The sequence below is a fragment of the Delphinapterus leucas genome, chromosome 11 (genome assembly GCF_059928025.1).
Source record: "Delphinapterus leucas isolate spDelLeu-1000000601 "Yukka" chromosome 11, BTC_Dleu_Yukka2, whole genome shotgun sequence".
NCBI lineage: Eukaryota > Metazoa > Chordata > Mammalia > Artiodactyla > Monodontidae > Delphinapterus > Delphinapterus leucas.
In genome coordinates, this window is record NC_143139.1 from 1,632,936 (window position 1) to 1,648,516 (window position 15,581).

At 58.5% G+C, this 15,581-nt stretch overlaps 1 protein-coding gene across 1 annotated transcript in view; it reads right to left on the minus strand.

Annotated features, from left to right (window-relative positions):
• The window catches only part of CACNA1C (calcium voltage-gated channel subunit alpha1 C), a 422,079-nt gene that overhangs the window by 52,929 nt on the left and 353,569 nt on the right, over positions 1 to 15,581 (minus strand). The window contains exons 25-29 of the mRNA XM_089920067.1: positions 15,146 to 15,198; positions 14,688 to 14,834; positions 13,291 to 13,492; positions 11,825 to 11,983; positions 11,284 to 11,394 (exon numbers count right to left, since the gene is read on the minus strand). Coding sequence (XP_089776193.1) covers positions 11,284 to 11,394; positions 11,825 to 11,983; positions 13,291 to 13,492; positions 14,688 to 14,834; positions 15,146 to 15,198 — 672 coding nt within the window. The remainder of the gene's footprint in view (positions 1 to 11,283; positions 11,395 to 11,824; positions 11,984 to 13,290; positions 13,493 to 14,687; positions 14,835 to 15,145; positions 15,199 to 15,581) is intronic.

A 15,581-nucleotide genomic window follows, 5' to 3' on the forward strand; every position in this document is an offset into this window, starting at 1 on the left:
ACAGGGCACGTGGAGAGCACTGGTTTTGAGGGCAAAGAGTGAAGACCCCGTGCAAATGACAAATATGCATGTGCTTTAACATCAGGTTTTGGAAAACACTGGGGGACTATCTCTAGAGAGGAAAACCATCTTTGTGGGTAGAGCTGTTTCGGGAGGGAAGGGGAGGGGGTACCCAGGAAGAGAAAGGAGGGAAGCAGGAACCAGAGGAGAGTCCAGGACGCCCAGCATCCAGCCTAGAAAACGCAGTGGCAAATCGTTATTCGGGTCTGGGGGGTGAGAGGAGGAGAGAGGTCGGGGGGTGTCTCGGCGCTCAAGGAGAGGGGAGGGGCTGGTATCTGTTCGTTCACCACAGGGACCTGGAACAGATGGGTGAGTTGGCCTTGGTCCACAGAGCGGATGAGGGGAGAGACAGAAAGGGAGAAGGCAGGCAGAGGCGAGGCAGACGAGAGGTTAACAGCTGGCGAGCTCCGGAAAGAGCCTGGCCCCCAGGGACCCTGCAACCCTCACCCACCCCATGCATCGCCTGTCATCCCCACTCTTGCGCTCCTCTGTGTTCGTGCACAGGACGGGCAGGCCCGCCCCAGTGCTCTGCGGCCGGCGGCTTCCGAGGGGTTGCCTGGCCTCACCCGCCCCCTTGCCCTCCACCGGCTGTGCTGCTGGCGCGTTTGGTTGGCCCCTCTGTCCTGTGGGCCCGGGGCCAAGGCCTCCACTGGCCGCAGAGCCCCACCAATTCCCGCCCAGAGGAGGTTTACACACGGTCCACGGTGTGGGGGGTGACAGGGTCCCTTTAAGAGGCAGCTTCCCCCTGCCCTGTCCACCCCCTTCCTGCCCCGTCAACCCTCCAAGCTGGACCATGAACACAGTTTCAGATCCAGCTGTCAGCGCCTCCTCCCAGCCGTCCACACCCATCCCAGAAACACGCTGACACCCTCCAGGGGGCTCGACAGGTTGCCAAGGGACACACCTGGCCAATTCCCCAAGTGGGCAGGGCCCAGGAGGAAGGTTGCCCCCTGTTGTCAGTGCAAGAGCTGTGTCCTCTCTCTCCGTCACACACACACACACACACACACACAGTCGCACACACACCTGTTGTCACCCATCTCCTCGACTGCTGGAAACCACGGGTGACATGGGTTTGGGGAGTATGATGGAGGAAATAGAATGGGAAAACAATCATAGACTTGTTTTCTCGAAATCAGGCTGACCTCTAGGTCATACCTGTCGCTCGTTCTTTCTCTGGTAGAAGTCAGGGATAGTGAAAGGGGCTCTGGGCTCTCCCTGAAGTGGTGAACCAAACCTCTCAATGTCCAGATCCTCAGAGCCAGGCAGGGCTGCCCACGCAGGGGCGGACGGCGTTTTGGGGGAAGACTTTCTCTCACCATCTCTAACCCTGCAGGGTAAGTGGGTCCCCAGCCTCAGGAGGTCTCGTGCGTGTCCCCCTGGGCTGAAAGGCAAGCGCCCCGCTGGGAATAATCCCTTCTCCGGAGGGCGCCGACCCTCTGCTCACTGGCTGCCACGGCAGAAGAGACGGGGGCCAAATCGATCCTAGGTTCAGTACAACGTGATTAGGAAAGGACGCTGCTGCCCCAGCACCCACTATGCATTTCACCTGCATGAGAACCTTGGATTTTCCTCTCTTGGATTATCTGTGCCCTGACTCACTCCACCCCTGGAGCTGTTCCGAGTTGGAAGAGGCGGTGTGGTGGTTAAGGGTGTGACCCGCAGAGGCAGGTGTCTGGGTTCGAGTCCTCCCTCTGCCACTTACTGGCTGGGTGACCTTGAGCAGATAACCGCACCTCTCTGTGCCCCAGTTTCCCCCTATGACACGGCGACCTGTGGGTTATGGTAGGAATGACACAAGTGAAGGGCCTGCACCTGTAGGAAGCCCAGTGAGTTCCAGCGACTGCCACGGTTGCTGGAGCTGGTCCATCCCCTTCTAGGGAGGCCAGACGCACAGGGTCAGCTTTGGGGGTGGGACTGAGCAGTGGGGAAGGCAAGGCTCAGGAATGTGGAAGGAGGAGGGAGAACGTGAAGGTTCCAGAATCCCAAGCTCCCTTCAGTGGGTCTCATCTTGAATCCTAGTGAGGACTGCCTGTCCTGAGATTCTCGGATGAAACCAGCATCACTTTGAGATTGATGACCGTAAGTAAGCTGTCCTGGCTAGATTCTGTCAAACTCAGGTTCACACAGATAGCTAACTGCCAGGTTCCTAGAAACCACTATTCCTCCCAGGGAGACCCAGGCCCCTTTTGCTCTGGCTGGACGGCTGGGAGGACAGGAGTGGGCTGCCAGGCAGGCCCACATCCTGTCTCTGGTCCCGAGAGCAGGGCTGCTGCTGGGAGGTCCAGGCACATGCCCTGGCCCTGAATTCGGGACTCTCAGCCCCTTCCCCGCCCAGAGCAGAGTCAACACAAGCTTTAAAACAGGACGGTGGTGAGAGGGGTCCACAGGAGTCTACACACCTGGGACTGCTGCCATTGCTGGCTTTCTTCTCTTCTCCATCCCCTCCTGTGCGGCTTCCTTATCTACCTCTGACAGGTCCAGCAGAGAGAAGGCAAGGAACACAGAGGAGGTGACCGGACGCTCTTCCTGGTGGGGAAGCTGACTGGACTTTGTCCGGGTCTCTGCCCCAAGACTGTTCCCTTCCAGGGACACATGGGGCCCCAGAGATCGACGTGGCGGGGGGGGGCGGCCCTGGGTGGAGGCTGGACGTGGAGCTGCTGGAAGTAGAAAGGGCCACCTGGGGGAGGCGGGGCCTAAAATGGAGTGGGCAGACGGCGTGTGCTTGGCCAGGGAAGGGGGCCCAGCCGAGTAAGGGCCCTGCTGGCATGAGCTGGGAGGCTGTGCCTGGTTCTGGGTCGTGGGACGGGGCGATGGGAGGTGGTGGGTGCAGCCGGCAGCTGGGTGTCGCCACACAGAGATAATATAAACTGTATGACGTTAGGGTGTCGTTCAGACGTGACAGTAATTGAGGAAATCACTGGCATCTAGTGGGGCGGCATGGCTGGTGCACAGCTGTCCCCGGCCCCTGGCAGCTCCCACCCTGTGACGCGCCCCTTCAGAAGCCCTGGAGCCCTCCGGCAGAGACAGCCCGGGACGGGGGCGGGTGGGGCAAAGGGCAGCAGCAGACAGGGGCCGGGGTCAAGGAGACCCCGGGTGGGTGGTGGCGATGGGGCCGCACTCCAGTAGTTAGAGGAGTGCACACTTCGAGGTGGACATCTGCTCTCTTTTCTCCTTTGGAATTAAGCTTTTTTCTCCCCAGGAAGGTTTCAAAGGCCCTCGGTCATTTATCTCACCAAGATGTAACGGGTGCTTCTGGGTGCCTGGAAGTGCACAGATGTGGGCAGAGCATGAGCCCGACCTGACCTGCCGCCTCCCACGGGGGTGAGGGGACAGGTGGTCGGCTGGGCTCCTTTGGGGCCTGGGGAGGGTTTCCTCCGCCCCAGTTGGCACCTGGGTCCACGGCAGGACCCCGCTGCAGGATCGTCCAGGATGAGGGTTCAATGGGATATGCCTCGAGCGCGGGCAAGGCCGTCTGACACGTGGCAATGTCTGCAGGCACCCCACTTCAAAGGGACATGGGGGCCCCCTGGAGGCGGGAAGGGGATGCAGAGGACAGCAGCCTTGGTGGGAGCGAGGCGCCATCTGCCCACCTGGAATCTTCTCCCGGCCCATCCCGCAGACTACGCCCCGGGGGGAGTCCCCCAAACCTGACCTGACCATCCCATCCTTGCCCCCCCCCTTCCCGACGCAAGCCACCTAATGGGCCGGCCCCTCCTTAGCCCCAGGGGGCGTGGCCCACCGCACCCCTGCAGCCTCCACCTGTGCCCACTCTAGAGAACCTGCCCTCAGCTCCAGAGATGCGTCACCAGGCCTGGCCCCTCCTGTGTCAAACAGAGTGACTGCCAGCCTCCAGGGGAGGGGAGGCGGGCCCAGCTCACGCAGCCTTGCCGGGACTGTTCCTGCCACCATCGTCTGGGTCTTGGCCCTGCTAGCAGCCCTCCCTCTCCCCTCCCACAGGTCCAGGCTGGCGGGTCTGGACACCACCGCTCACAGCGCAGGGGGCTCATCCCCTCCCAGTGACTCTCACGTGGCCGTGTCACCCAGCGTGAATCATCTCCCCATTAAATGATGAAACACAACAGCTGCCCTGCCCTCCCCACAAGGGGCCTTTCCACGAGTGCGGGGGTTAGTTTTGATCATACCGACTTCAACGCCCCCTACCCATCTGGCAGACCACCAGTAAAGGGGGTGTGGGGAGCTAAACACAGACTTTTCCCATTATAACTTAGGGATTATAGACATATATATATATATTTACATTATGTGTATAGCTGTGAGTTTCCTATACATAAAGATTTAGATTTTCTCTGAATTTTATTTAAGGAAAATCAAGGAAGTAGTGCTAAGTATTTATTGCCAAAAGGGAGTTTTGGTTCTACAGTGATTGAAGCCCACCAGCCTGAAAAAATGTCTAAGTTTCCGTGCAATTTCCGAAAAGGAAATGTTCTTGCTGGCTCTCGGTGTTTTTAGAGTTGAACTTTCCATGTCGGAAGGAAATAGAAGGAGACGTTCACATTTCTAGTGGTAGTATGAGCTGCGCTGAACCTTGGCCGCTAACCGGCCACCGAGTCCCAGTTTCTGCTAAACGTTACCTACTTGCTCCTCAAGTAAACGATCCATAAATGCTCTTTCAGGACAAGCAGGGCCACTCTCCCCGGGGCAGACCCGGCCCACACACCGTGGGGTCTGCCCCCTGCAGATTTCCCAAACGCCCAATGGAATGGTACTGGGGGCCTCTGGGAGGTGATTAGGCCATGAGGGTGGAGCCCTCAGGAACGGGACTGGGGTCCTTGAACAGGGGACCCCACAGAGCTCCCTCGCTCCTTCCACCTGCGAGGACATAGCTGTGAGCCGGACGGGGCCCCCTTCATTGAACGTGGCCCTGTGCTCCTATCTGGGACCCCCAGACTCCAGACCGTGCGAAGTACATTTCTGCAGTTTGTCCTGGCAGCCGGGCAGACTGAGATGGCCATGACCCCACTCAGGTCCAGCTAAGCCAGCCTCCCCACATTACCGAGGAATGGATGCGGAAAGAACAGCCCTACCTGCCCTCCCTGCTCGTTCGAGGTGATGCTGAGGGGGGAGGTGGGCTTCCTGCTCTGTCTCCAGAATTTCGTCTGTCGGTGGGATCTGGGGGCAGGGGATGATCAAGCAAGAAATAAAGTAAACTTTGTTTTGTAAGAAATAAAGCCTCACAAAAATCTTTGCCCCTTGCAGAAACGTCCGCTTGACTTAAGACTGTTGGGAGGGGAATTAGGGCGAGTGGTACAGCTGGATCCAGAGGTAAAGCTGGAGAGAAAGCAGATTTTAGCTGCAATGTGGTATCTGGTGAAGACAAAGCCAGTTTCTAGTAGTTTCAGCTTTCCAGACAGGAGACGGAATGGCCCTGGCTGGCATCCTCTCCTTCCGGTCACCCCCCTTTCTCCTCCATCTCCTGGTCCTTTACTGGCTCTAAGGAAAGGGTCCTGACGTTCTCTCAGTAGCTCAGGGAGGACTCCCTCCCAGGACCCCAGCCCGATTGCTCCTGCCTATGGGGTCTTCCCGGCACTTGGAAGAGCCCGGCCATGGTTCCTCTCACCCCATCTGCCTGGGCTGCCCCGACGGAGCCTACCCTTTGGTGTGGTCCCCGCTGGCCTTCTTCAGGGGGACAGAGGGCAAAGCTGATTTTGGACGTTAAGGAACATCATAGCCTAAACTTGAGTCCCGCTTGAGCGGGAAGGCAGGCAGGGCTCGGCTGTGCAGACGGGTCCCTTCCCTCGTCAGACGGTCACCTGCTGGGGGGCTCGCCCTGCTTCTCCACCCACCTGGCCCCTCTCCCGGAGCAGCTCGCTCACCGGGGACAAGGAAACACCAGAGACAGCGGGTCCAGCCTCGGAAGCTCCCTCCCCATCTGCTGGGGCAGGGGTGACCCTGGGGAGCCCCAAGCTGGCTGGAGGTTGTGCTCATGCGAGAAAGGCTGTTACTAAGGTGGAAGCAGATACTGGGTCTTCAAGGAAAGAAGGTTCTGGATGTGGACAAAGCTGAGGACAGACGGTTGAACTGACCCCCCCCCCCATCCTGGCCCCTTCTGCCAGTCCAGCCCTCATCTGTCCCTCTGCCATGGCCCAGGGAAGGAGTCAGCTGGTGATGGCTCTTCCTACCTTGACCGTTCACCCCGGAAATCTGTACCGTGTCTCGGGCAACAGTCCTTCCCAAGACAGAAAACCGTCCTAAGGATGGCAGAGGGGACTTTATTCTGGGGGCACCAGGGGCCGGGACCCTCACGCACAAGCACAGTCAGAAATGAGGGGAAGGCTGCCTTCACGCTCGGCAAGGCCAAGGCCGTCCATACTCTCAGCTCAGACTTTCTGGCCGAGCACGTCAGCCTGGCCCGGCCCCACAGCCTGGTGCTGACCACTGAACCGCCTGCCTCGGCATCTGCAGGTACTGGACCCGGGAGGTCCAGGGACGACTGGGGGCCCAGGAGGGGACCCACACGGGGGACGCCGGGCCAGGAGCCAGTCTTACTCTTCCCACAGGGCTCCCACACCTGAGATCACCCACCTGGGTCCATGAAGCCAGAGCAGTTGGGGTGAGGCGGACGGATGGAGGGATGCAGACCCCGCGAGCGGCCTGCGGAGAAGCGGTGTCTAGAGCCCCATGGCCCAATATGGCAGCCACCGGCCATGTGGCCACACAGATTTGAATTAATTTAAATAGAATTAAGAATCCATACCTCGGCTGCATGAGCCAAGGTGCCCAGGAGGCGGGTGGCTGTTTACAGACAGATGGTGGGCACGGAGCATCTTTATTCCTGCAGACGGTCCTGGCGCTGGTCTGGAGACCTCATGCATCCCTTGGGTTGAAACGCCTTTGGGCCCCAGTTTCTCCTGCATCAGGAGCGTGCCCGAGGCTCCAGTTGCTCTTATGCCCAAGAGCCGGGGGCCAGGGGGTCGATGAGTGTTTCCATTTTGGTTCCACTCGCTTTCTGGACTGTTCTCAGTGGGGAGGGCGTGGAAAAGCATTTTGATCCCAGAGAGCTGTGGGGTCAGGCCCTCTGGGGGCAGAGACGTGGCCGCTCCCTGACTGGGCAGCACCAAGGGGATGGGAAAGTCTCAGAGACAGCTGCCCCTGCTTCCTCACCTGCCAAGGCCCAGGTGAGTCCCCGGGTAGAGGAGGGGGAGTTGGGAATCTTCCCACCTCCCTGGGCCGATCTGCTTCTCTGAGCAGGAGCCTGGGACCCCTTCTCCCTTCATCACCCGCTGGGTCATGGTCAACAGCAAGTTCCAGACACGTGATCACCCCACCCCCCAGAGCTGACCGTGGAGCATCTGGGGCTGGCCCTGCCCTGGAACCTCCACAGTCATGGCAGAGCTGCCTTAAGGGACTGAAGCCTTGGAACCCCCTGGGTCGTCCTATTGACCCTGAAGGACTTGGGTTAAAGTTCAATCTGGAGTTTTAACTGGGATTGTACTGAAGAGAAATGACATCTCTGTAACACTGACTTTCCCAATTCATGAACATGACATATTTCTCCATTTACTGAGTTTTCTTTAACTCCTCTGTGTGAAATTTCACAGATCTTCTGTAAAGATCTTAGAGGTTTTTGGTTAGATTTATTCTTAGGCATTGGGGAGAGATATATATATATTATATATATATATACATATATATATATATACTTTTTCTGTACGCGGGCCTCTCACTGTTGTGGCCTCTCCCGTTGCGGAGCACAGGCTCCGGACGCGCAGGCTCAGCGGCCATGGCTCATGGGCCCAGCCGCTCCGCGGCCTGTGGGATCTTCCCGGACCGGGGCGTGAACCCGTGTCCCCTGCATTGGCAGGCGGACTCTCAACCACTGCGCCACCAGGGAAGCCCAGGCATTGGATACTTTTCAGTGCTTATCAGAAAGTTTATCTTAAAAGTTCTTTCCTGTCTTTGCTGATAAATTTCTGTTCATGACAGGAGGACAGTCCAGCTATTTACTTAACTTCAGACGATTCTATGCAAAACCTTTTCATGCTGACCAGCTTGGTCCTGCACAGTCTCATGGGGCCCAGGGGCCATCGGAAATGTCCAGGGCAGTCCTCCGCTCGGGGAGAGATTCCCTCTGGCCATTAGGTGTCCAAGACACTCCTGTCACCTGCCCCATTCTTCAGACAGAATGAGTATTTTAGGAGCAGAGCAGGGATTTACTTGAGTCCATTTATTTTCCATAAGGTGGCGAGCAGAACAGATGGAAATGAAGACCGAGAACATCAATTACCATGAGGACAACAAAAGAACGGGGCCAAACTACAAACCGACCGACCGACCAGCCAACCAACCACAGAGACCAAGGGACAGAGTAGGAAGTCCAGCAGGCCAACCTCAGACACCTGATGTTAGGACTGATGGCAATTCCTGCGTCCTTACTGCCTAACTGTCCTTCCTCAGCTGACGCTCGCAGGTGCAAACTCACTCGTGGCACAAACACACGATCACATTAGGAGCACCGGTTCTAGGGCCAGATCCAGCTAGATATTCCCACCAGGGCTTCAAGTACTTTCTTTCTTTAAAAATTTATTTATTTATCTATTTTTGGCTGTGTTGGGTCTTCATTGCTGCACACGGGCTTTTCTCTAGTTGCGGCGAGCGGGGGCTACTCTTCGTTGCGGTGCGCGGGCTTCTCATTGCGGTGGTTTCTCTTTTTGTGGAGCACAGGCTCTAGGCGCACGGGCTTCAGTAGTTGTGGCACATGGGCTCAGTAGTTGTGGTGCACGGGCTTAGGTGCTCCGCAGCACGTGGGATCTTCCCGGGCCGGGGCTCAAACCCGTGTCCCCTGCATTGGCAGGCAGATTCTTAACCACTGTGCCACCAGGCAAGTCCCCTCAAGTACTTTCTGGTTTGGTTATCTTCCTGGAAATTTTGGGGATGCTTTTCTTGGAGTCTACTCCTTAATGAGAATCCAGGAACCCCACTCTCCTCCCAGCTGGACAGGCTTGTTTGGCTGCCAGAAGCTGCCAGAAGCCCCGGCAGGGTATTCCCAGAAAAGGTCCATTTCCCTTCTTCTTTATGCCACAGACAGACCCTGGCATGTGTGAAATGCACATGGCCCCAGGATGGCTCTCTTACTTCTCTGGAAAAGTTTCTCCTATTTCACCCCATCTTCTCACAACAGAAAACTAGAGGTGGAGGAAGTTGGGTGCTTTATGGTTTAAAGCACCCTACCTGGCTGCTTCCCGGGAAAAGGGCTTTTGCTCCTGGGTGTGCAGGATTCAGGGAGAGTGTTTTCCAGGCAGAGGCCCCTGCAGGTGTCACTGCCACGTGCTCCCTAGGGCAGGTTTGCCCAGTGCATCTCCTGAGCTCGGGAGTCTGACTCAGGAAGTCCCCTGCAGGGCCCTGGAGCCGGCATCAGGCATCAGCTGAAACACGTCTGAGTCAACGTGGAATGACTCAAGGCTTTGAAATATGTAAGCTGTATGTCTCACAGAACTGGGGGAAAATGATGCCGGTTTCCCTCCTGGAGGCTGTCGTCTGAGCCGGAAGCTCAGCCCCAGCGCGGCCCGGCCTCCCCGCCTCCCCAGGGCACGCTGCTGCGGGCTGTGAGCCCGCCAGCTCCCGGGCGGCATGGCTGGGAATAGGACCGCAGGGGACCCCACAGAAGGTGGCCAGGGACATTCCATGGTCTCCTCTGCCCCTAAATGGGACAGGGCTTGGAAGGGAAAGTGAGACAGCGTTTATTTGCTGCTCTGGAGGAGACAGGAAAACACCATTGTTATCACCAAATGGCATTCATTAGGGGTCTTATTCTCTGAAAATCAGCCAGGTTCCCAGGCGTTCTCAGTGAGAGAGGAAGACTCGGCATGGTAAGAATACGGTCTGTCTTGTCTTTGAAGCCCCTCAAAGGTGGTTTCCCTCTTTCTGGAAAGTTCCCAGCAGAACACCTGGTGTGGGAAGATGCTTGCTAACAGCTCTGTGTGGCGGAAATTACATCGACCACAAAGTCAGACACACCGGCTTCTATTCCCAGTTCTGCCGCTTAATAATGGTGTAACTAATCTGCTACTTAATTGCTCTGAGCTTCACTCCCCTCTTCCCTAAGACGAGGAGCTAATGCCTATCTTGGAGAGGCGTCCTGAGGATTCCACGCGACGACGTGTGTGTCGCACTGCAGGTTACTGAGAATGGGTGGTGGAATGTTAATTCAGAGAAGACGACGCAGATCCTGGCGCTGAATAGGAATCCGACAGCCAAGGGGCACCCCTCCTGGCCCGGCTAGTCCTGGGGCAGGTGATCATCTGAATGGGAATGGAATATAGGGCCAGGGACTCCTGCCTTCCACCCCCCGTTGACCTGTGTTGCATCTGGAAAAACTAGTAACAGTGGGGAAGAGAAGGTTTGGAAAGCTGCCCTGCACGATCCTCTTAGAAACAATGCGCTCCTTCTCATTGCCCCCCAGAGCTATGCAGCAGTGGGGAGCCTCCAAGCCACTGGGATCCCCCCTCCGGGGCAGCCGCCCCCTGTGAAGCCCAGGTCAGTGGACGCCGGCGATGCTGACCTGTCTACAGGGCCGGAGATGGAAGGCCTGCTTGAACCGGGTCACCCTCTGTCCTTGAGGCCCAGGGGCAGGTCGGTTGGGGAGGGCACAGATAATCCAAGTGACAGGGAGCCAACCTGCCCTGCCCTGCCTCACTCAGCCAATGGCTCTAATCTTCTCTCCCAGCCTTTTTTCTAGAAGCTGCTTACAAGTAGCAAAGCAGAGACATTTGCAGGTCCGTCCCGTACTGGAAGGTACAGGGGGCAGTGATGCAGCCCTGAGGTGGGGAAACAGACACCCAGCCCTGAGCAAACACAGCCCCAGCTCAGCTCTTACAGCCAGGCTCTTAGTCTGCGCGGCAGGCAAAACGGGGAGAGAATAGAGCCCGGGTGGGTCTGGGGGGCTGGGCCTCGAGAGGTTTGGTTTCCAGTCTCTTCTAGATGACGTGCCGGGGGCCGGGGCCATGGTGGGGAGACGAGGACCATTCTGCCTACCCTGCAAGGAGGTTTGCTCAGGCATGTCCCTGTTCCCTGTGTCCAGACCACGGCCCGGCCGCGGGCTGAGATTCTGCTTCGAGGAGCTAGCCTGGCTCAAGGCCTGCAGGCTCCGGAGCTGGAACGTTTATCGTCGGGAGGATACGGTCCTTCGCTGAGCCTCTGCACCCACTGTCCCCCACCTGTCCCCCTGGCACCGTGGGCCAGAGGCCCGTCTCAGAGGCCTACCTTGGGCTTGAAGGCGATGAGCTTCAGGATCATCTCCACCGTGAAGAGGCCGGTGAACAGCATGTTGAGAATGTTCATGGCGATTTTGAACAGGCAGCTCTGCCCGTAGTGCTGCAGGGGCGGGGGGCCGTGCATGAGCCGGGGCTCGCTGCTCCCGGCCGCCCCTCAACACCCAGCCTGGGGGGCCGACCACCCCCGCGGGGCCCCGCATGTCCCTCCCGTCTCTGCCGGCACTGCCAGCGCGGCTACGCAGAGGCTCGTGCTCCTGCCCTGATGGGGAGACAGCCCTGCCGGCCTCCTGCTCCTCGGGGGGGCTCCACCCAGCTCGGGCCCCCGACAGTCACGGCCCCTTCAGGGTCCCCTGTGCTCCATTTCCCTCCCTCCATCTCATCGGCCCAGGGTCCTGGGATCCTCCACCCTCGACAAGGGACACTTGTGCTTCTCCAGCTGCCCCCCCACCCCCGCCCCCTTGGCCAGCGTGACGGTGACACACCGCCCACGCGCCCACCGGCAGATGCCACGGCCGGCCTGCTGGACCGACCTGCATGGCCAGGCAGATGGTGTTCAGCAGGATGAGGACGAACATCAGGTACTCGAAGTAGGTGGAGTTGACCACGTACCACACCTTGTACTGGTGCTGGTTCTTGGGGATGTACCTCCGCAGGGGCCGGGCCTTCAGGGCGTACTCCACGCACTGCCGCTGCGTCGGGGAGACGGGGGTGAGAAACCCGGATGATGGGGGATGGCGGGGGTGGGTGGGGGCAGAGGAAGCTGCACACCCCAGGGGTGGGGTTCTCTGGGAGAGAGAGACAACATCTATAGCTCTAGCTCGTTTACAGGTTGAGCTGCTACTTGGACGTGTTTTGATTTTCTATCCCTCCCTCAACGGGAGAGAGACCCTCTCTAGTTAGTCCCATCAGGACATAGTCAGGGGGTCCGTGTCCCCTCCTTTCCATCTCGGTGATGCCTGCTGTGCACCGTAGATGCTCGGTGGCATCTGGTAAATACTGGCTGACTGACTGACAGTCTGTCTTCTCGCTGATGGTTTCCCAGCCACAGACTCTCCTGGGGGCCCGTCTCTCCTCAGTGTTCCTCTCCTGTCCTAAGTCCATGTTCCTTATCTGCCAGGGTCCACAAACTAGAAGTCACAGCTCACGGCCAGGGGATGGGATCCTGGGCCGACTACACTCCGGCCATCTCTGCGCTGTGCCCGGAGCCCAGGTCAGGACCAGGGTCCCCCAGGCCCTTCTCTCACCCAGCCTCCAAGCCCGACCAGTGCTGTTCTCTCCACTTCTACCGTCACTTCTCGCCTACACTTGCTAATTGGCCTCCCTCTCTCCTGGCTTCCTTACAGTCCAAAGTCCAGGCCCAAGGTGTGGACATCGGAGCTGCAAGGGGTGCAGCGAGCCTGACGGGGGTGCTCCTTACCTAGCAGAGCTCGAGCCCCCTGTGGACGGGATGCATTTCCCGTGGACGCTTTCCGGCCTCCCGACCGCACACCCAGCCTGCCCTCCCGGCTGCGGAGCTCAGCCCAGGGCCAGCGTGGCCGCGTCCCTCCTGCTGGAGCCCTTCCCCCCCTCTGCGTGCACAGCCTCTCTGTTCTACAAGAAACCATCTAACAGTGGTTTCTAAGCCGTCCTCTCCCCGCCCCAAACCTCCACCCTCACTGTTCTGGTTTCTTTCCTCTATCAGTGGTGCCGCCCCACCCTGGGCACCTCCTGACTCATCGGCTTCTAGGTGTGGGCGAGAGGCTCTTTCACAAAACCCCTCAGACCCGCCACCGAGTCTCCCTGAGGAGCTGTTAACAGACCCTGTTGGTTGAGGGCGGCTGCAAGCTGGATCTGCAGGGTCTGCGTCCCTTCTGCCCTTGGGCCTCCAGGAGACACTGGGCGGGGGGCCTGGGGCCCTCTCCCAACCACAGCCTCCCCCGGGGGCCCCAGCTGCAGCCCTCACCCCCGGCCCCTGGCCCCCCGGGGAACCAAGCTGCAGCCCTGCCCTCGGCGGCACCTGGTTCTTGTCCAGCTCGCAGTTCTTGTACTCCTGCTCCCCCTGCTCCTGGAAGGTGACGATGACGAAGCCCACGAAGATGTTCATCATGAAGAAGGCGATGATGATGATGTAAATGATGAAGAAGACGGAGATCTCCACGCGGTAGTTGTAAATGGGGCCCTTGTCCTCCGTGTGGGAGTCGATGGAGCGGTACAGCAGCCTGGGGGGACAGCCCACGGAGGGCGGTGGCGATGACACCGCTGCTCCGAGCGCCCCGGGGCCGGGGAGCCGGAGACAGCTCCAGGCTGAGAGTCGGGAGGCCTGAGTTCAAGCCCCAGCTCTGCCTCTTACTGGCTGTGTGACTTGGGCAAACCACTCAACCTCTCTGAGCCTCAGATTCCTTGCCTGCAAAGTGGAGACAATAATTCCGGACTTTCCTACCGGGCAGGGTAGTTGATCTAACGTATGTGAAGGTGTTTTGAAACTGGCAGGAGCTGTCTAACTGTGACATGAGTCATGGCCGTTGATTTCAAATGCTGGAGATATTGGTAAATATTGAAACAGCTTTGCTGCTTCTCTGGCAGAGACTCGGAGGGTTTACAGTGAACATAAAATAAATCTGAGACCGAGTATCCATTTAAGATAGAAACACTTGATCAAGAAAAACGCCCCAGGCTCACTCAGATCATCAGCAAGGTCTGGTTTACGCTCAGGTGGCCTGTGTCTGCCGCCCAGCTGGGCCGCGGCTACGTGCCCGTCAGGCTGCTTCCTCTCCCGCCTCTGTTACTCCACACAGCACGTGGCTGTTCTCTAGGTAGCACAGATATTTTACCATTTAATAACGGTGCCTCTCACCTAAGGTCACGTGCTGTCGTTGACTTAGAAATATCTAGAATTCCCTGACATTCAGATGATCATGTCACTGGAATACACATGGGGGCGTGAGGGAAGCAGGTATCTGTACAGAGATACACGGAGCCCCTCCTGGACAGGCCTGGTAGAGGGGATGCAGCTTATGGGCCACCAGGCTGGTCCAGGCCTGGCAGCACTGCCTCTGCAGGGACTTTCCTCTGCAAATCAGACACAGCTCCCTCCAAGGAGACTGGGGCAGAGTCTAACCAGCGGGCACCTCCGCCATCTCTACCCACGTCCGTGCCTGCCGGGAACTTCAGTCCTACGGTGACCCAGGGGCCCCTCCACTCCCAGATGCCATGAGGGTGATGACAGACTTTACTGTGGCCCAGTCTAGGTTGGGGAGGGGAGCTAAAAGAAGCTCGTTTCGGGTTGAAGCTCAGATCCAGAAGAAGAAGAGTGGTGTTTGGGCGGCAACCGTGGCCCGTGGGGAGCCGGAGAAGTATGGCTTCTGGGAAGGGTGTGGAGCGGCGGTTGACCCCGGCCCGGAGCTGCACACTCACTCTGGCCACCCCTCAAAGGTGGAGACGGTGAACAGGGCCATCATGGCCGCCAGGACGTTGTCGAAGTCGAACTTGCTGTTCTCCCAGCTGCGGGGCTGGACGATGGGGTGATCCACCTCCCCGTCCTTGTAGGTGACGTAGTTCCCCCTGAGGAAGCGAGAAAGGGCTCGTCCTGGGGTCTCCCGTCTCCCCTCAGCCTACCCACCACTGCCTCCTGGCTTGGGGGTGGGATGAAACTGGCTAAGCTTAAACCCAGAGCTCCAGCCGCTGGGAAGATGTCAGGGGTGGAACATTCAGGAACAGATGATCTTACGTGTTACGTCAATAGGACCAGACAACCCGTGGGTAAAAGTGCAGCCACCACTGCTGTCAGAGAAAGAACGGGCCACCCCTCCTCTCAGGACAAGTCACCGACCGCCTGGAGTCAACCAGCCTGGCTGCCCCCCGGTCGCACTCACTTGCACTCGGCCTCTGTCTGTTTGGAACTGTCCGAACAGGTGTAGAGCTTGCCCTGGAAGGTGGAAGAGCAAAGTGACTGGAGATGCTCCTTAATCGAGGGCCCAGTCAAACACCGATTAGTGATATCTCTGTCGCCAGCTCTGCGCTGGGGTCTCGGGACCAAAGCGTAAGGAGAGCAGAGCCCAGACAGGAAGTCAGGACTCAGAGCGGTCGGTGCACAAACATGCCCTGGGCTGCAGGCACCAGACCGAAGGGAAGCCCAGGCAGTGAAGCTGGGCCCACAAGGCAGGTCTGGTGAGGGAGGGGGGACGGGCGGGGCTAGGGGACTCGGTGGTGGAAGTCAGGGCACGACGACGCGGTGAGGGGAGAGCTTCAGGTGGAGAAGGGCAGAAAGAGAAGGGCTGAGGCAGAGAAGGGCAGGAACCAGGGACCCGG